The sequence below is a fragment of the Balearica regulorum genome, chromosome 4 (assembly GCF_011004875.1).
Source record: "Balearica regulorum gibbericeps isolate bBalReg1 chromosome 4, bBalReg1.pri, whole genome shotgun sequence".
In the NCBI taxonomy this organism is placed as follows: Eukaryota; Metazoa; Chordata; class Aves; order Gruiformes; family Gruidae; genus Balearica; species Balearica regulorum.
The window spans coordinates 79,770,602-79,791,048 of record NC_046187.1 but is presented as its reverse complement, the minus strand read 5'-3'; the positions used below and the strand labels follow the sequence as shown (position 1 = coordinate 79,791,048).

The 20,447-nt window shown below is 46.6% G+C and overlaps 1 protein-coding gene across 1 annotated transcript; it reads right to left on the bottom strand.

Moving 5' to 3' along the window:
• Positions 1-8,432: 8,432 nt before the first annotated feature.
• LOC142601500 (kyphoscoliosis peptidase-like) lies at positions 8,433-20,147 on the bottom strand. The gene is made up of 6 exons (XM_075750676.1): positions 19,549-20,147; positions 17,133-17,250; positions 16,304-16,421; positions 15,719-15,910; positions 15,498-15,559; positions 8,433-9,751 (listed from the first exon to the last, which is right to left on the bottom strand). Exons 1-6 carry the CDS (start codon positions 20,002-20,004, stop codon positions 8,433-8,435), a joined length of 2,265 nt encoding a protein of 754 aa, XP_075606791.1. The 5' UTR covers positions 20,005-20,147.
• Between the last annotated feature and the right edge of the window lie 300 nt (positions 20,148-20,447).

Here is a 20,447-nt window from a genome sequence, read left to right as displayed (position 1 = left end):
TGAACAAGCAAACTGTTGTTTGGTCCAGCAACGAAGTGGAAATACGCTCCAGATGTGAGAACATGGCACAGATCTGCCAAAAGTGGACAAAAGATGAGAGCAGCATCCTTGGAGTGAAGAGGGGCAGACTGGTGGTGGTGGGTCAGGTATTGCTAGGATTCACTGGAGTAATGTGAGATATGGAGGACCAGCATTTTTGTTGTCTTTCCCAGACATGACCATTTGCATAACTGCATCTACCCAGTGCTTTGCAATGATGTTTGGTTTCTTTCTTCCAGCTTCAACCAGACTCAAACTGCAAGTTTCCTTCCTTACAGATCTAGGTGGCAGCCCACTACCCAATGCCGTGGGACGTAGTAACAGAGGAGGGACAGACCAGCGACATCCAGAATACGTTAAACTCTCGCCCTGAACTCGCCAGTCCCTCTGGGACGCACGGAGGAGTTCACTTCTCAGAGAGCTTCTGATTCAGCTGGCTCACAGACAGCGCTGAGTTCACCCATCTGCCGCTTTCTTGGCAGCCGGTGAGGATAGGAAAATAGCGATCGTTTTCAATCAAAGTTTAATGTGTGCAAAAAGCAGCCCAGAGGATTCCTTTGGCAAAGCGTGCCGTGGGGGAAAACAGCTGCAGGAGTGGGCTAGGAAGGCATTTTCCCCCTTGCCCTTGGTCAACCTCTTTGTTGTAAGTGAACGTTTCTCATTGTCTGTAGCAAGTCTGCCATGGCCAAGCGTCTCTTGCTCGCCGTGGAGGTGTTCTCATGCCTTTTCTGCCTTCAGTAGTCCTGCCCATCTGACGTTTCAAGCACAGTTTGTGCACTCTTGTAGACAGCCTTCAAAGGATGAGCCATGAAGCTGCTGGTTGTGGGGCTTACAGTCTTCTGTCTGGGTCTTCCCCCATTGCATTCCCATTGCTGTCCAGGCTAGCAATCTACACTCGTATCCAACTTACAGGATGGTGAGGAGCAAATCAGTATTTTCTTTGTGATCTGGACATTTCAGAGGTTTTGTAATTGTTTAATTCCCTGTTTTTCAGCTCTGGATGTGCAGTTGTCCATGCAATGCCCTCCCTGCCCATGTTCTCCTTCCTAACCATTGCCCCCAAAGTCCCCTGCCATGAAGCATGGGGGTTGCTGGAAGTGGCTGTGCTTGAAGGCGAAAGGGAAGCTCAGTAAATGAGAAGGATGCTCTTAGCTTTACCCGGGGAAGGCATTCCTTAACGCGTTGCAGCAAGCCTTGAGGCTGTCAGTCAGCCCTTGAAGAGTTAACTGATACCTGTAAAAGAATCAAGCTTGCGGAAAGCTGGCCTCTACCTGTCAACTAGGGTGTCACGCCACAGATTAATTTTTGTAACTTAATTGAACTGGATTTTTTTTTTTTCTTCTTCTTTTGTCCCTGTCAGAGTCTTTCAATTAATTACGTATCATATGCAGCCAGATTTCCTCTTTCATTTCCAATGGAAGAAAAGGGAGCTGGTGAACCCTGTTCAGAAAAAAAAAGCTGCTGGGTTTCGGGGGAAAGGGTGGTTGCCGATTCAAAGTACAACCCTGGTGCTGAGGTGTTTGCACCTTGGCTTCATCACCAGCTTTTTGCTGCTGTATTGTGCCTGGTTTGCACGGCTTGCCTGGTAGCACCGGGGTTGCTGAAGGCTGCCCTTGGCTCGCACGGCTTTGCCACCCTCTGGTTTCATCCTTCCCTCTCTGCTCCCCCCCTCCATCTGCGGTGCACAAGAAGACTTATCCGTCTTTCCATGGATATGTTCAGACAGTGGTGCCACACAGAGATGACTTTGATCACTTCTGCTGTGTTAGAAATAATATGCTCTGAGCCTGAAGGCTGTTGTAGAGCTGCCTCCTGTAGCAGGAAAGCAGGAAAGCAAAATAACGAGGTAAAGATGTTGAGTGAATCTCCTCTCTGACTGGGAAGGAAAAGCTCAGCTAAAGAAGACTCTGAGCACCAAACCTCTGCTTTCCTGCTTTCTAGCTGACCCTACAGCTGATGTAAGGAGGGGGATAGCCTTTATTCAGTGTGATAAATCCCGGGCAAAGCACTTGAGAGCCCCTTGCATGTGTCTGAAATTCGTGTGGGGCTGCAGATCCCTGCATGGAGCCCTTCCCCCAGATTAGCAGAGTATTGCAAGGCCAGGAGCAGAGATTACTCTGTTCTCCTCCCAAGTGACAATAAAGACAAGGTAGGAGAAAGAAAACAAAGTGCACAGCTGTTTCCTTATGTCTGTGTTGCCTCTTTGATCGCAGCTATTTTTGGGATCTGAGCTATGTTTTGTTCCCATTTTGAGATGGATTTTGTCTTTGGCAAAGGCTTAGGGAAAAAAAAAAAAAAAAAAGAACAGATTAAGCACATTTCTAGCAACGAGATACTGAAATAAAAACTGAACTTATATATTAGAAAGGAGCTGGGACTGTAAAAATAACATGACCTGAAAATGGACCCCAAACCTGAATGTCCCATCTTGTGGTGCCACCTTGACCACAGGGAACCAAGTTTTCCAAGGAAAGGAGTATTTCTGGAGAAGAAAAACCTAACAACTATGATTGGAAAAAAAAAAAAAAAGGTCCTTTCTGCTGTGTTTACAAAGCATAGGTGAACAAAAGGTCTGTGTGCAGAAGCTGGATGTTCCCTCATGTCCTCTCTCAGCTCTTGGAAAGGGGAAACCAGACACATGCTTGGGTGTCCTTGGAGTCTAAGGTTAGAAAGGGTCCATCAGCATTAAAGAGCCTAACGAAGAGGTTTGCTCACCACTGTCTCCCTTGTTGCTGCTTGAGATCTGCCAACCTCTTTCCATGAGGTTCACAGGTGCTTTAGTGGCTAGATCGTACTCGGCTGCGTGGAGCCGAGTGCCATTACCACCCTAGCTCATTGTCATGCTGAATAACGAGAACACAACATACCCTCCTCGCAGCAGATAGTCAGCATTGCCATTAATCCATCATTACATGCAAGGACTAAGTCAGTTCTTACTGTTCCTCGCAGGAGGAACTGCCTCGAGATGAGAAGACCTCACTGCAGTGGACCTGCGGAAGCAGCGCAGTATTTCCCAGCAGGGCTGGGTTTAGCTACCAGGATCCTCTTTGGGATCTCCTTTGTGCAGCCTGCAGTTCAGCTCAGGAACAACTCACTATGTTACACAAAAGTATAACTAGGTCCTGAAAGCCTGTTTTGTGGAAGAGATGTTCCATCAAGAGTAATTAAGCAGAATAATGGAGAGACCAATTTAGTGTCTGCCAGGGTGGAGACTGCAGATTGCTGGAAACCAGAAGGGTAAGACAAGGTGACCATTGCTGCGCGGCTGTGGTCTTTCTCCTAGTATTGGTTCTGGCTCCTGCTTGGCCTTGGTGGACCGTCGGTCTCATGCAAGACAGCTATTGCATCCAAAATTCCTCAATAGAAAAAGCTAATTAGCGATACGGCCCTAACAGTCCAGCGTCCTTCTGCAAATGCAGGTACTGGGAAGAATTGAGAAGACTTTCCCAGGGCTGTGACACTGTTCCTGGAGATGTTGCGGCAGAGTCTGGGGGACAGCTGGGACATCTTAGTTTGTCCTGGAGGTAACTCTACCCAGGAGGCACTGGCCTCCACAGCCACCATGTGAAGGCTGCTAACCCATGGAGCATCTCACCCCAGAGTAACTGCTTATTTCTTGGTCGCTAGGTCTGTTGGGGGTGGGGGGTGGGGGCATCTTCTGTGCTCAGAGTTTAGTACAATGGAGCCCTGTTCCACCTGAGGAGTTGTCAGTGCACCACCAAAAGGAGAGTACGTCGCTTTCTCTGGAACAAAAATCATAGGAGCAAAACCCGAGTAACCTTGGTTACCACGCTTTTATTCATGTTAAACAGAACGGCTGATAGCAAAAGTCCTTTTCTTATGTCTGTACTGAGTACTCAGTGTACCCACGGATGGAAAACAGCAAAGCCAGGGCAAGGAAGAGGTTGGTAAAGCAAGCAAAATGTTGTAAATATGATGTCATGGTTTTCTCATCACTCCAGTGCTCTTGGTGAGTCTCAGCTAAGGAGGTCGGCTCTTTGGTACATCGGGAAGTTGTTCCTTCTGTCTTTTGTTCTTGTCCGACTTACGTCCCGTGGTGATTTGTTTTTGCAGCTCCTAGAGATGAAACAACTTTGGCTGCACTCACGAAAATGCTAACGAGATGTCCATGGTCGGATAGCTTTGTAAAATGGGTTTGTAGCTTAAATCCTTAATAATGTGGGATTTGGGAGATATGTTTGCCCAGCGCTTAGCCTACCCAGGAGATAATCTCTCGGTTCTGTTGTTATAGAAATGCCCTTTGCGGCTTTCCCACCAGCCTTCGGCTCTGGAAGGTCTCTCTCTCCTGCCGTGTGCAGAAATGCCTGCTCATCATTTCCTCCCTTTCTCTGTGAAAAGTGGGACTTCCACAACCGGAGTCACTTGTGCTATATCCTCCTACTCCTCTCCAGGGATTTTCCGGATTCATCTTTTCTGTGTTATCAATATTACATTGCCAGTCTGGAGAGCAGGATGCTACCTCCAGCAGAAGTCTGTTTATCTCCAATCCCTCTTGTACGGCAGCCTGCGGAGACGCAAGTTGCAGCCAAGCTTTTTCTGAAAAATATTTTTAACCCTTCCTCCCTCCAACTTGTCTTCCCAGCCAGATCCCTGAGGACTTGCTGAACAAGATTGGTCTCACTTACATGTCTCTTGTGACTGTATGAAAGAGCTTAGCTGTGCTTTGATAAATACACTTCTTACATATATTCTTCTTGTCTATACCTATTTTTTTCTTGCAACTTTGCCATGAAATCCTAGTTGTCAGGCCAAAGAGGAAAAGTTTAAAATGGGCTTGATTTTTTTTTTTTTTTTTTTTTTACTTGAAGTAGATTTTTATTTTCATCTTTTCTTATTTTGAAGACATTTGGGCAATGTAAGGACTGTTTTTCCTAGCATATTCTCTGACCTGATTGGCCGAAGTACAGCAGATTTTGTGCTGTTCTCATACTTGTTGTGGTATTTATTTGATCATGTGCAGACATTTAATCTGGTCTGGTCTTTCAAAGTCAGCAAATCCTACCACAGTGCAGATATCCCCACAGCTGGATCCTACCCTCCATACCTAAGTTGTAAGAGCAGCATGGGATGCAAGGATATCCACTCTGGAGCTGAGCCCAGCTGGTTCATGACATGCATGAACATGCAGTGCACCTGTAGGCATATGTGTACAGCCATGACCTACCCCAAGGGTAGAAGAACTGTCGTTGTATTGCTGTGTTGACTTGCAGTCCTGTGGTCTTGGCATGACCTCCTCGTGTAGAAAGCGCGTGGACACATATGGACAGGGATGTAGTCTGAGCATACAATTCATCCCAACTGTAGCGTGCAAATGGAAAGACTTTAACCCCTGTCCTGCTGTCTTACTGTTCATTTACTGCAGTCGGACAGCTAACTACACATCTTCGTTTGTTTCTGCAAACTCCAACACCCTTGCTCCCCATCCAAGAAACTCAATGAATTCCAAACACAGGCTGGAAAGGATGGTCATCTCATGTTTTAATAGCCCTGAAGAAGCATTACAAGAAGCCAAAGAAAACACAGTTTGCATGGACATCTCAGTGACACAAACTCATTGGATAAACTCAGCCTAAACAAGTATTAATGTAATTTACACTAATGACGAGATAAACACAGGCATAGCACAGGGAAATGTGTAAAGCCAAGGAGTCTGGACACCACATTTGGTAGACATCGCGTCCATAGAGGAAGATAAAAGCTCAGTCCCGTTGGTGACTGCCATCTTACCTTTCTTAGGAAAGATACGTATTTTTCGTATGCAGGTTTCTGGTTCAGCCCTTCCTGATCTCACCTATTTTGACTTTGGTTGTGAAGGACCCTCTCAGCCAAGATGGCTTGTAGAGTTGTGTGCAGCCTCCTGTTCGGTTTTTGTCCACCCACAGCTTGATTCATGCCTGGAGGTCTCCTAATGACTTTTTCAACTAAGTTTACTCAGCACTAGGTGTGTTTTATAGCTGCAGGTATGTGCTGTAATCTGTATATACTTAATTTAATCCTGCTGGGTAGAGAGGGTGAGAGGAGGAGAGACATACAGATTTGTTGTTTTCCTTATCTTTGTTTTTTCATGAGTGACATTTGCCCCAGGGCTGTTATTTTTGGAGAGTTGGTGCTCGTGTTCATTGCGAAGGCTCATAGAGCTCTGGGCACAGGCTTTGAGGTATGTAAACCTAAATAAGAATGACATTTAAAATAGGTTACATGCTATACCCAAGTGTGCACAGAGAGGAAATATGAGGAGATTGACTTCAGATCCTTGAAGTAAAAAATCCTCCGTGGGAGTATCATTAAAGTTCTCAGCACCTCCAGGTAATTGTATTCTGACATAAGTTGTTTGGACCCCAATTCAAGGTAACTCTAATATGGACCTCATTATGATAGATAAAGAGGAATTAATCACTGATCTGGAAGCTGGATTTTCCCTGGAGGCATGTGATCATGACCTGTCTACTTAAATTTGGGCAAAGATGGGACAATTTCAGCTAACAATGTGTGTATATGCAGATACATGGACTGGCTCAAGGGGGTCAGAGGGGCACAGCTGAGACAAGTTAACAGCAAAACTGACTGGAAAGGAAAAGGACATGGAGAGGAAGATGGCAGTGGGAACTGAGAGTCATTTCACTTGTCTGTCATTTTTATTCGCCAAGCCAAACTGCTTCCACAAAACACAAGGAAAAATACAGTCTTTCGGAGCCTGCTGGCTCTGCAGATATAAATTCACTACTCGTGCTGCCTGTGGACAATGCACAGGTTGGGAAGCACCAAGGAGCTGTGGAGAATTGCACAGCAGCATCCTTGTTGCTCAGGGAGCGCAGCGTGGTCAGAAGACCGTTGGTCATGGAAGGTGCGTGCAGAGGTACGCGGGTAGTGGGGGGAGTTCAGAGGACAACACCGACTGCCAGCAGCTTTCCAGGCTCTGACTTTTGGGGCTGGGCTCTGGATTGTCTGCTCAGTCTCACAGGGAGCAGAATTTTTTTGTCTAAGGTTATTCTGAAAGTCACTTAAGGGAACTGAGTCACATATTATGCTTCTCTTTCTCATATCCATCCAAATGGATGGCCCAATGTGAAGAGGCCAGAACATGTGTCAGAAGAGAAGATCCAGGGATCTGTACTTCTTAAACTGTTGTCTAGCACCACAGGCAAGGGTTTAGCCGATGTCTACCATTGCAAGTGGTTCCCTTAATTTCAAGTAGACCTTGTACTTTATTCTTCAGGGGAATCTTCCAGCACATCAGCACAGTCCCAGCAAGTTTGGTGTGAAATGCGGATCCTGACACGTTAGCTGCATTAACTGATTTTCAGGCCCAGAAAAGGTTTGAATCTACCTGAACTTTTGCTACAAGGCAAATTTAAATTGCTGAACTTGAAGAAAGCAGACTGTGGTCTCCCACCATCTTTTGTGCAGCATCCAAAAATAACCCACAGTTCTTGTTATTTGTTATTGCAACCAGAATCCTCATTTCAAGCATCAGTCCAGTGCAGGCATGGAGAAGTATTTCCACTGTGTATCTTCTAGCCCATGGTCTTCCACAAAAGTATGAAAATAGAGTTTGCTTTCAGTAAGTCGGCGTTTGTGGTGCTTTGCAGCATGTGTCAGAGTTTACGAGCAGAGTTGCTTGTGCTTTCTGCTCAACATTTAGATGCTTTGGCTACAGAGCTGCTTCCTTGCCTGCTCCCTCTCTTTGTTTCAAGCCCTCAGTGCTCTTAAGTATATATCTACATGTCATCCTTGATAATAAAAACCTGAAAGATATTTTAAAGACACAGCTATAAAATACAGCATCTCTTTTCTTCCTTTCCCCTTTCCTCTGCCCGAGCACAGAGTCCCTCTGCAAGGAGGCCTTACTTGCTTTACTATATATATTTACATTTTAAAAAGTGTGCTACCATCTGAAGCTGTTGGCTGCAGTTTGGGTGCTTTTTCTTCTTTTCTTTTTTTGTGTTTGTTTTTTGTTTTGTTGTTATCCTCTCAAGAGAAAGAAACTATGTGGGTTTCCAAGTTCTTGAATAAATGTCAAATAAAACATTCCAAACAATTATTCAAGCTGGTAATAAGCAATGAGACATCCTTCCTGTAGAGAAGCTGAACAATGGTTTCCTCCGACAGAAGCAAAATATTAGGAGCCTTCCATATGTTGGTGCTGATTTAAATGACGGCAACATCTCTGAGTGGGATAGGAGGCCCCAGCAAGTATCTGGATATCCTGCGGGAAGAAAAGCTCTGCGGGTAACACCCAGACTCCCCCTGATGTGCCATAAAATTCTGGGAGTTTTGTCCATGTCTCCTCAACATCCTCCAGTTTTGAGAGCGTTTGCTTCCTTCCCTGGCTTTTTTAATCCTTCCCAGCACATCCATCACTTCTCCGTGGCTTACCCCGAACACCCCAGAGAGGCAGGTGTGCTGCCCCCCACCTCAAATGCCAGGATCACCTCCAGGGAGGAGCAGTGCTGGCTGACCTTGGCTGCCAGTTTGACCTGCATCCCCGCAGCCCCAGTGAACACATCCCCTTCCCAGACCTCGTGCGGGGTCCGCTGCAGCACTGTCTTCTCTTGCCCGAGGACGACAACTTGGTAGACTTTTGGCACCTTGACCCGGAACCGGGCCCAGCTCTGCTCTTGGAGCACCCCTGTGCGTGGCTCCAGCAACACGCACCCCCTCCTCCAAAGGCTGTACACCCTGGGGAAGGGTGGCCAGCTGGGATCGGAGAAGCAGCTTATGACATAGTCACAAATATGGACAAAGTCTTTGTGGTCCTTGCTTCTCCCAAAAAGCCCCACTTTGTAGATGCCTGACTCGGGGAGCACAATGCACACGCTGACTTTAGTTCTCAGGTGGGTGACTAGGACATACCTCTCCAGGGGGTACTTGGCGCTGTTGACTTTGTCCTTACTCAAGCTGGCGGTCACCTCGACGTTGTTGGGTGTGTGGAAAGTGATGTTGCACTTCCCCAGCTTGGTGGTGATGATGGGGGAAGAGTGGCTGGGGTTGGAGAGGCCATGGCCGCTGGAGCTGATGCCGCTCCCGCAGTGCATGCTGAGCCCCGAGGGGAAGAGCTCGTTCTGGTTGATGGGCCTCAAACAATGAATGAGGAAATTGGCTGCGTTCCTGAAGGTGCTGCCTCCTAAATCTTTCACAAACATGGACAGCCGGTAGTAACCCTGGAAAGGGCAGAGCACGTGGCAACTCAGTTTCTCCTCCTCAGCTTGAGCGACCAGGCATTTCCTGCTCAGAGCAGCATCTAAATCTTTATTAACCAGCTCATACATGGCAAGCAGGGGTCGGGATGTCTGGAGAGTCACAAGCAAAGTTCCCTGTGGAGCAACAAGCAGCTCCCCTTTGTGGCTGCTCTCCTTGATGCCAAAATCTCTCACCTTTTGGTGAAGGCCCCAGAAATGAAATGGGTTTTCAGGCAGTTTGTCTCCATTGCACGGCTCCAGACATTGGATCTGATAGGAGCACACCCAGTTGTACGGGTCCTGAGAGTCGACATGGCGTGCGAAGATCATGAGGTCGAACAAGCCCTCGGTTGGGGGAGTCACCTTGATGGTCATGTTGTTCTCGGACACCATCATCATCCCGTGAACTGCGCCTACATCCTCTCCGGTTGTGGTGCCCTGGAGTTTGGAGAGCTGGTAGGTGAACTCTGTTGGGTGGGTGCTCCTCAGCATCACTGACACCTCCCCGTGGGCTGTAGGAGGGTGAACAAAACACCTTTTCCAACCTTTTCATTAGCAGTGTAACACGTTCACTTTTGCAGTATGGACCCAAATCATCTGCATGAGGGACTGAGACCTAATTCTCCTTCTCTTTTTTTCCTCTATGGCTGAAGGAGCTTAGCAAGACCCTTCACCTTTTACTATTTCTCTCCCCTTTCTGAAAGAGAAATTGTGATACCACTAGATCTAGAGATGAAGAGAATAGGTGCAAATAGTTATCCTTTGGCCCCTGAGACACCCAAAACTAAGCTAATGATGTCCCATATGGGGGTAATTCTTGCGTGGCTTCTTGAGCTGGAGTCATCCCTCTAAGCTGCAGGAATATACTGTGGTGTCAAACCAGCAAAACAGCTGGGACAATCAAAATATCCCAGCCTGGCTGGTAGGAGATCCCACATCACCGCCACATTTTAGGAATGAATTTATTTTTTCCCATTGTTATTATTATTAAAGTACTTTTTCTAAATTTTGTCCTCACCAAATCACAAAAGTCCACAAATTTTTGGCTTGGGTTGTATGCTAACTGGGGAAGAGGGGAGAGCAGGAGGTCCAAAGGAGAGGTGCATTGCTACAACTATCTGGTGGTGGTACCGTGGTTGGTGAACAAGTGCTGGGGCTCTTTCTCAATGACTTTTGCTCCTTGGTGGGCATAAGCAGTCTCCTGCTCAGGGCCACCACACACCACCCAACACCTCCCCAGCAGCAAACCAGCCTGCTCCCACAGGCAGAGCACAGCGGGTGGCTTTAAAGTCAGTCTGAACCCACTTTCACACCCAGAAACAAAGTACCTCCAGGGGAGGTCACCATGGAAGAGAAGAGTCGCGGTGGCCTTGGTTTCATCCCCACCCTCCATGTGCCATGCCTTGCTGCTTGTAAAGCCATACCGCAGTAAGAGAGAGCACTTCTCAGTGCAACAAGCCCTCCCAAGGGATTTCCATCTGCTCCTGGGCAGAAGGGGTGGTTGGTTGATTTTGCAATGGAGACAGGGCAAGGTTTCACAAGCCCTGAAGTCTTGGCCCTGAAGAAGACAGGAACATCTAACCAGCACACAGCAGGCTGCTTTCAGCACGTGGTGAGCTACATCATCCCATGTGAAGCCACAGGTACTGGGGCAGCCTGGGTAGAAAACCCTGGTTTAATGGTGTTTTACACCTTTTTTTTTTCCCTCCAGTTATAGATGAAAACATGAGAAAAGTGGCCACAGAGAACAAGACTTTGAGTCCTTTTGCCCCTGAAGGTTCCCAGAGTGCTTCACAGAGCCTGGCACTGGCACACAGATGTACTGAGAGGCATACTTAAACCCACCATCCTCAAGGTCTGTGGAAATTAAGCCTGCTCTTTGTTACGCAGGGTCCCTAAGAGGCCAAGGATGGCTTGTCTCACGTCCAGAGTGCGGCTGCTCTGCATCGTCCCATCCTCACCACGTTTTTGCTGGAGAGAGGGGAGGGCCGAGCAATGGCGCTGCAGGAGCCCATGGCCGGTACCAGCACCCGCGCTGTGCACAATGTTCATTTGTTTTGGGTGCTAACACAAAATGACAAAAGACTCCAGATTCATGCTGAAATAATTGTCCCTTGTTAATTATTAGATTATGAAACGTGTTTCATAATCTAATGAATAATGGGGGGGATGACTTTTTTTTTTTCCCCCTGTTTGAATCTGGATTTTTTCATTGTTTGCCCCACAGTTTTTGTTGGTAGGTTGAAAGAGAGATGTGAAAAGAATGGGAAGGCTGGGTTTTATTTGTGCCTTGCCTGTTAAAGCTGTGACTTGGCTCACACAGTAAGTGCAAACAATTCTCTCCTGGCAAGTGTTCAGTGGAGACATTACTGATGACAGACTTTATTAACTGCAGGTTTGCTTGTTATTAAATTCGCTCTATGCTAGTTTCCGAAGCTGCTGGCCTGGCCGGCTGCATCATATTAGGATCTTTAGGAAGAAAGAAAAGAACAGAACATTGTATGCAGCGAAGCCAGCGATGATGAGATAGGGAAGCCAGCAATGCATTTCACTTTGGGAAGGGGACCCAAGGAGATAATTAATGGCTACATTTAAAACAAACATTTGTTTGTTTTATTGAGTTAATTCAAGCCATGAGCTAGAGATTGCTGGTTTTCAGGGAAGCCAGGTGAAGCTGGGGATGTGTTCCCATGTCAGCACGCTCAGTGCCGCAGGAGGTCAATGTATGTTTCAATAATTGTTTGAGGGGGGAAAACCCACCATTAAAATACAGGCATGTTTCTAATTTCTCAAAGCCTTGTTTAAAAGGCTTCCCTTCCCCTCTCCCACCCTAGCTATTGTGTCTGCAGCATGCCACCAATGACTGCCGTTCTATAAAAAAACCCCAACTTTATAAAGTCCAAATTCCATAGGACTGAACGCCCGTCATCACTTTGGTTACCAACCCTAACGCCCGGGCAACATTACCAATTAAAAGGGCTGGGTTTTCAGAGGGTGGGTGCCAGGTATTTCCTGAAAATCAGGTCCCTTTGCAAGGTGTCCTATCTTCAGCTCTCATCAGATAGTGATGTGTAGGAGGAATCTTGGCTGAAAGCTTTTAAGCACTTTAAACAGATGGGAGCTTCTCAAATAGAATAGAGCAGGAATTGATCCATAGTAGCCAGAGAGGGAAAATAAGCAGATTTTGCACCGAAGATCTTGAGCATTTTTGCAATGAGATTGCCTTAGATTCTTAAGCGTACCCTGTAAGGTGTTGGCTTCCTTCCATGAACCTAGATCAATATAACCATAATTTTACATCAACAAAAGCAGGCATCTGGTTTGGTTCACAATCTGGATTTGCAATTTGGTGTTTTAAGTACAATTCTGATATGAGGTTGACTGTTGAGGCTAATTGCAGTAGTTAGTTGAACTGTTCAGGTTAGGTCCACGAATACAGTTCTTTCCCTCCACAAGATAAGAAACTCACGGGGGGCGGGCCGGGGGTGGTGGAATTAGCATTTTTTTTTTCTTGTTCTAATGGAAAAATCTCCTTTCATCTCAGTTTTGGAGGAAAAAAGAAAACTGTGCCTGTAGCCAAGGTCACCCAGTGAGTTTTGGGGTTGAGAGACAGGAGTTCCTCCAGCCAAGGGAGTGCAAAGAGTGATGTAGCTGGGATGTGCCAGGCAGGTTCACTTCCCTAACATCTCTCCCCAGGTCTGTTTTGGCTCATGGCAGCTAGTGGCCAGTGAGGACCCAAAGCCCTGAGCTGCTTCTGGGCTCCATCCCTATGTCTTTTGGCTATCAAAAACTAGGGGAGAGAGAAAAGAGAATAATGAAATACTTATTTTTCCTCTTTCCTCCCTTTGGGCTTTTGTACCACCACTAATAATATTTGGTAGGATTCTATGTTTTGCAATTTATTGCTTTGGCACGCAGATGAAGGGACTGGTTGGACTATTGAACTCCTGTTTTTCCTCTAAGACCACAAATGTTGTGGTGTTTGGTTTTATGCCTTGGAACCTCCCTGGTGGCCTGGACCTGAAAGGGTTTTTTCCAAGCATCCAAAGATCTCATGGTGCTTCTCCACGGCAGAAGCTCAGAGCATCCTGGGAAGGGGACTTTGTCTGCCTTGACCCAACGTCACATAGCACCTACATGGCAAAGCCCCCATAATGCTGCACAAAAGGCAGCATCGACCTTTCAGTTGTTCCCAATTTAATTTGATTTGCAGAGGCCACTTGCTGCTCAAAAGGTGTGTGATAGCCCATCTCGGCAAAGCCTCAGTATCCTGGAAATACTGGAAGAGTGTGATTTCTAGGTAAGTAATAACCTCTCTCTGTAAAGCAGTCAAAGCTTTACAGTGTGTCCTGTCTGTCGTACATTCATTTTCTGTAAGCCTGACAACTCCCCTCAATCACAGATTGCTTTATCTCCTAGCTTGCTGTCTTGATAAAATAAATTGCAGGAAAAATCCATATGCCCCTGGAACCATCCAGGGAAATGGTTGTACAAAGAGTGTCTGGGTAAAAATAAGATTGTTTTGTATTCAACCTGAAAAATCGTCATAAAACTATAATCAAGAAAAAACAAGTCCAGCCCCCTCCCTTCATTAAAAAAAAAAAAAAAAAAAGGACATGAATGTTTCAGGCCATGTTTTATCTGAGAGTCTTCCCCAATGAGGATTGTGTCTCAGGTATCTTGAAGCTATTTTGCTACTGTTGGTGAATTTAGATGGGAAAAGCCAGGCACAAAAGGGCTTCAGTGATTTGGCTCAATTAGCTATAATTTATGAATCCTAATTCCCAGTTTGCTAATCACAGTATCACACAATGGCTGTGATTCCAGAAATTGCTTAAATATGTGCCTCTGCTCTACTAGATGTTAAACATGTGCTTAAAAATTGACAGATGGACCATTTTTGATTGAGAAGTGTTTTCCTCAACCCAAACTTATTTCTTAAAAGTAACCGAGCTTTTATATTACTAGGATTTAGCCTTTGCTTTGCATTTACCTGTTTTGAGGAGGGAAGTGTTTGGAGAAAGGAGGGAGAGCTGAAGTCTGAAGAACTCTGAAGTTTTAAAAACTCTCTGCTCAAAGTCTTCCCGTGAGATGGGGGGCTGCAGTAGCTGCCATTGGGGGTCCTCCGGCCAGTGGGTCTCAATGAAGTGCTCAGGGTCAGTGAGGAAGAAAAAATCATCATGCCTGCAAGGTGAGAGGAGAAGACACCATGGAAGGAGCAAGAAAACCCTTAGCATCCTGAGTGGTCGTGATGCACTGCTGTAAGGGAAGGCAGCTTCCTCCACATCATCAGAGCTGCACCAGCTTCACTAAGGGAGGACCGAGCTCTCATTTGGCATTTCATTTTCTGCTGGCTTTATTTTCTCTCTTTTCTTCCTGTACTGACATGTCCAGAGCTGAAACTGCAGACAGACCTCTTCCAGCAACCAGTTAAACCAACCCTATGAGCTGCAGAGGAGATAATTTTACCGAGCGGTTCTGGTTCCTCTACTAAGGCTTGTTACTTGAGGATATATTTCAGCATGACATCTGATCTTAGTTTAAAGCTCTTCCAAGAATTTACATATGATTTAAAAAAAAAAAAAAAAAAAGCATCTTGGTTCCAATTTGAATGTGCCTAACCTGACTTTCCAAACAACACCCCTGCTTAGGTGTTTGTTGAGTGGGTCAACCTGCAGATGCGTGCTCAGCCTTGTGTTGGGGTCATCCTGTGAAGCCCTGTTGCCTCTGTTGACCTGAAGGTTTTGAGGACACTGCGTTGGACCCACAAGAAGCTGTTATCTCTGAGTGTTGCTCTAGGTGATGCTTCATTCTCCTTCTCCTCTTTTCCCCATGGTTGGCTAAAACTAACCCGCACTCACTGGTGTTTTAAACTGCTCTCAGCAAGATAATTACCTATTAGAAATTCCACAATTATTTCATTATGCATTATTAGAAGAAAAAAAATTAAGAATGCAATCCCATAATACAGTTAATGGAAAATATTAAATTGTACAAATAACTTCCATGAGAGTCATTATTTGTGTAGCATGGGCTGAGAAATCTCAAGTAATTACATATGGAACCACATAAGAGCAAAGTTGCTGTGAAAATGAGGATTTGTTACTTCATAAGTGGCACTCATTGCAGATTAAAAACAATTTTGAGGGTGGAAGTTATCATCTGAAAAGTTACTGCCCCAGCTCAGGGAATAAGGCACTTAATGAAGTTGTTTACATGTAGAGGGTCTATGTTTGCATGAGGTCCTTGAGCACCCACCATAGTTGAGGATGAACAGAATAGCTCTCTGGACCTTCTGTAAGTAGCCTCTGGGGGTGTACCTGAAAATAGGAGCTCAAGGCCTGGTGAACCCAGACTTTAAGGTATATATTGGAAGGGTTGGGATGGCCATTCTGGGGTATCTCTGTGGTCAGGTTGAGCTTTGTTCATTTGCGTTGGGGATGGTTTCTCCAGTGATGGCAAGGGAAAAGGTGTCTCACCTGGGCACGAACAACCTGCTTTCTGTATCCACAGTCCCTGCACCCCAGCAAGCATCCAGGAGGCACCACTGTCCTTCCAGCTCCACCGCGTTCCACATGTGGCTGCTCTTCTGCTGCTGACACCACCGGCCTCCACGGGAGCCCGGGCTCCGGCCAAACCCCGGGACCTCCACGCAGCTCAAACCCGCCTCCCTGTGCAGGGAGAGCCAGCAGGGAAGATAACCACAGACCAAACACTGCTTTGTGCTTACTTTCTTGGAGAGCAACCCAACGTGAACGATAAGTACAACCTCCTCCTTCTCAAAGCCAGGGCCCCATTCATGCAAGCTGTTGGCCAAATTCAGCTTTTATCCAGCCCTCTGCTCTCTCCGCAGCTACTCCCAACTTCTATATCTGTGGTTCTGGTTAATCTGTCAAAGCCATATCTACTCCTCCATCCAAGCGGAGGAGGAGGGAGGCATTGGCTGTGCCCGGAGACGTGGTGGGCAAATGATGCTGGTTTTGTAGCAAGCCCCGTGCCAGATGTATGTCCCCATCTCAGATCTTCTGAGGGGGCAGGAGGAGAAAGCACAAGGTCTGTTTTACCTGCACATTTCCTGGCATAAATGGGCATAACCGGAACACACAGCTTTTCCCGTTTGCAGGACCTGCTCCAGAACATGGATCTTCTGAGACAGCCCCAAGAAGCCATCCACATCATATTCTAAGAAAGGGAGAATACCGTGCAATTTCAGACCAATGTAAGGGCTTATTATTTCCAAAACCATCCCATTCCTTCTCCTGCCCAACCCTATTTCTCTGCCTACCCACCCTGGAAGCCATGACAGCTCTTCTATCCATCATTATTCAAGAGTTTGACAATTCCCCATATGAGCAAAGAATTGCCAAAGCCTTGGGGGAGTTGGGTTCCCAGCGCATGTAAACAGCCATTGCGCCATTCAAGCGAGGTACAGTGACAATCATATTGTCTCACACACATGGATGTAGTAGGGTAAAGTAGCACGAAGCGGCTGCATTGTGCTGAGATTCCTGTGTCCCCAGATGACTGCAGTCAGGCATAGCTCAGCCTCGTTGAATTTGCATTATCAAGGAAAGAGCCTCCTTGATACGTTGAAGCTGGGTGCACTGGAGGTGGGTGGGCTTTATGGGTGTCTCTGGGGGTCTGACCACTCGAGTGCTGTTGTAGGTTTGGCCTGAAGCAGGCGTCATTTCCAGAACGGAGGGTCCCATGGTGGGAACCAGTTCCTACCCCAAGCACTTTCCTGAAGTCATTAGGAGGATGTTTCAATTCATGACGTGCACCAGGAATACTGCGGCGTCTCTATTCTGCAGGGCATGAAGAGCCTAAATCCAGGAGGTGGCATATGAAGAAAGGGCTTTTCATGTCTCTGCACAACAGTAGGACCAGACTTACCGATGTTGTGGCAGAGCCAGAACCATATTGCCCGCACTGTCTCCAGTTTGCTCTGGGATTTGGCAGTGATGAGGGGAACGATGGCCTGGACAGACAGCCCGGTGTGCCTGGATTTCAGCTGCAAGGGAGAGGATGGGTGAGTTAAAGGGAATCTGTGTGTCACTGCTGTGTAGGTGGGTGATGGCTCTATGTGGTGGGCTCACTGGAAAGAAAATGTACACCATAAACACCCCAAAGCTGCATTTTTTCCCCTGAGAATTTAAAATGAAAAAAATACTGTTTGTGATAGAACAGGATGTTTTCCCCATTTTCCTAGGTGTGGTTTTATAAAAGCCTGAGGGCTGGAGTTGCAAGCTGGAGGAAACGAAGGTGGCATCCATTCCTTTGGAGCAGCTGGTTGGGATGTACAATGCTCTAGTGTCCTCTCTGTCCAGTTCAATGTAACCTCTGGCCCAGAAGGTCTTGTCCTAGAGGTGGGTCTCTCCGGTGGTGTTACTCTGCAGCACTTACCTAGGGACAGCGGGTTTCCAGTCCTGCACTGATTAACATCTCAGTGTCTTTGTACAGAAGAGGACCAGACTTGTGGCTCAGATGCTCTTATTGAGGCTGTGAAACCTCACCCAAACCCATGCACCAAAATGAGCGGTAAGAAGACTTTTGCCCCTATCACTAAATTTTCACTAACTTTTTAATCCATACCTGACCTTTGTTGGCTTTCTGCCCCTTTCTTCCCATCCATGCACTCACATTTGTGGTCTCTTCCCTCCTTTGTGGTAGCACAAGCATTTTTAGCAGCAGGCTTTTCTTTCACTGGGTTACATTTAGTTCAGCTTGTTTCTCTAATGTCCTGCCCCTGCTATTTCATTCCTCAGTGACTTTCCTGCCCCAACCATCTGTAAGATAGTTTCCCACAGATGGAAATTTATTTCTTTTTGCTTTTGTAATGGCTGAAGATTTTCCTTGGGATGGGGGTTTAAAAATGATGGTCCAGCCAGGAGAGCACCTATGTCAAAACGATGGTGCTCCTGCTGGTCCCTTACGTTTCTATCCCGAGATTGTTATGAGTGTGCAGCTACTGGGCAAACAAATAATATGAATTATTCCCAAGGAAAAAAAAAAATACTCAGCCATTAAATATCGAGCTACCTGCTTCCTTGTCTGCACATCTTGGTGCAAATTCAGCCCAAGTCCATGGTATTCTTTGTGTCAGTCAGAGATGGTAAAAAGTAGGTCCTAGACTGAGAGTTGCAATACCCTGCATCATAAACTGCTCTACTGCTGCTCTTGGCACCAATGATTCATGGCTAAGAGGAAGAGGCAAAGTGCACAGGGGTTTAGTGCAGCTAGCACTTCGAATAAACAGGGAAACAAGTTGTTCCCATGACTCTCCACTGCCTTGGAGGTATTTTTGGTTATTTATTACCCTTTTTTTCCTATGTTCCAACTCCCTCCCCCTCTCTTCTCTTTTTAATTGCCCAGGTAGACTCTGAAATCGTCAAGCATCCTTCTTCCCAAGGGACATTAGCCTCAGGCTAGGTACAAATTACAGGTTTCAACAATAATGGAGAGCACAGTTGTTCCTTGTGCCTCTTCATTCTCACTAATAAGTTGACGTGTAAGCTGCAAACGCTGCATTGGTTCCATGTTCGCTGCTTAGGCAAAGTGTGCTGACCCTGGGGGAGAGATTACGCCGACAGTGCGTGGCTCAGTTAACAGGAAGGAATGACAAAATTCAGTGCTCTCCTTCCGAGCATCTAGAAAACGGGAGCATCGCGTAACGGCAGACAGCTTGAAAAGAGGATATAGCTGATGCCTCCTGCTTGAGAAAAAAAAACAGGACTTGGGCTGCCACAGACATGAAGGGGTTGGTGGACATGGCCAGACCATGTGGTTTTTGCTGGCTCCGTGTGCTTTTTATGCAGGAAGCGTGCTGGCTCACCAGCTCCCAGGCTAACTAAACACAGCCTGCACTGCCTCAAGGCATCCTCTGCTCTGAGTCCCTTCCGCTCCCCCGTGAACCCTTCTTAGAAGGGTTTCTAGGATCTCTCTCTACCACACTGCAATCCTGTTTGGGACCCTGAAAAAAATCCTGTCCCATGATGAAACCAGCCCTTCTTCCCAGTTTTGCATGGTGAGCTGCAGCAAACACTGAATATTGCAGCTACACACCGGTGCTGGCTGGAAACAGGCAGCAGTGGGTCCTGGGTGGGCAGCAGATCTTCAGAGGCAGCAGAGTGATCTTTGGCCGTGGTGTGGACAAATTCACAGCCCAGGGCCTTGAGAGATCCTCTAGTTTTGCTATAAGGCACCACCTTGTCACTGCTGTCATCAGAGCATATGATGAACAGTTGAATGTTAGGATGTGGATCTGCTGATGGCACCATCTGCGTTCCTACTGAAGGACATCAGGACCTACCTGCTGGCTCACGTGTAGGACATGGGTGTCCACATGGCTGAAAACCTTTGAGTCAGAGAAGAGATCTCTCCTGGTCTTTCTCTGGGGATTTGCAGCCTGCTTCTCTTCTTCCAAGCTGCTAACCCCTTCCACGGGAAGGATGGCTGGAGAGCAGCTTCCCGCAGACACAGAGGACTTCTGCAGTAGGTTTTGGAAGGCAGTTGTTTTGCTGCTGTTGTTAACTTTGTTGGCCCAAAATGTGAAAACTGCCTTGGAGGGGGAATCCTTGGGCTCATCTCTTACTTTTTGTGTAGTTGAGACTTTCTTTAGCACCCCTTCCTTGTTCCTGTTCGTGCTGGTGACTTGGTGAGGGAGTTTCTCTGACGTCTTACAGCTGATCTGTCCAGAAACATGTTCCACGGGAAAGTTGCCATTACAGACATCTGACATCTGAGCTTCTCTCCAGCCAGGCAACATGTTTTCATGTATACTGATTTTTTTCCTAATTCCAGAAGTAAGGTGGGATGGCAATGCCACAGAGAAGCCCTTGGCCTCTTTACAAGTGCAATTTTTTTTTTTTTTTTTTGATAGTTGGAGATCCAGTGGTGGGCTATCAGCAATTACATCTGTGCACTGGAAAGGAATGGAAAAATCAGGGTTATTCCTCTCACAAAGAAATGCAAAGGAGACATTTACGTGTGTTGGCAAGATCTGCAAGTGGGTGCAGGGAAGGGGTGTGTGCCTCAGTTTCCCTACATGAAACTAGGACTAGCCACGTGCCATTTCTCCTTGCCCCCAGAGCCAGGAATCAATGAGAACAAAGAATTAATGCAATTAATGTTTTGGTGCTCCAGAAAGGTATATCTGCCAGAAAATCTTTCCTTTAGGAGGACCCCCACCCAGCATGTTTTTGTTTTGCT

Coding starts and splice junctions, on each gene's coding strand:
- LOC142601500 (XM_075750676.1), bottom strand. CDS start 20,004: ATGTTGCCTGGCTGGAGAGAAGCTCAGATGTCAGATGTCTGTAATGGC. Junction 15,911..16,303: donor TTATGCCAGGAAATGTGCAG/GTAAAACAGACC, acceptor CTCCCTGCACAG/GGAGGCGGGTTTGAGCTGCG. Junction 9,752..15,497: donor TCTGTTCATCCTCAACTATG/GTGGGTGCTCAA, acceptor ACCCTCCTACAG/CCCACGGGGAGGTGTCAGTG.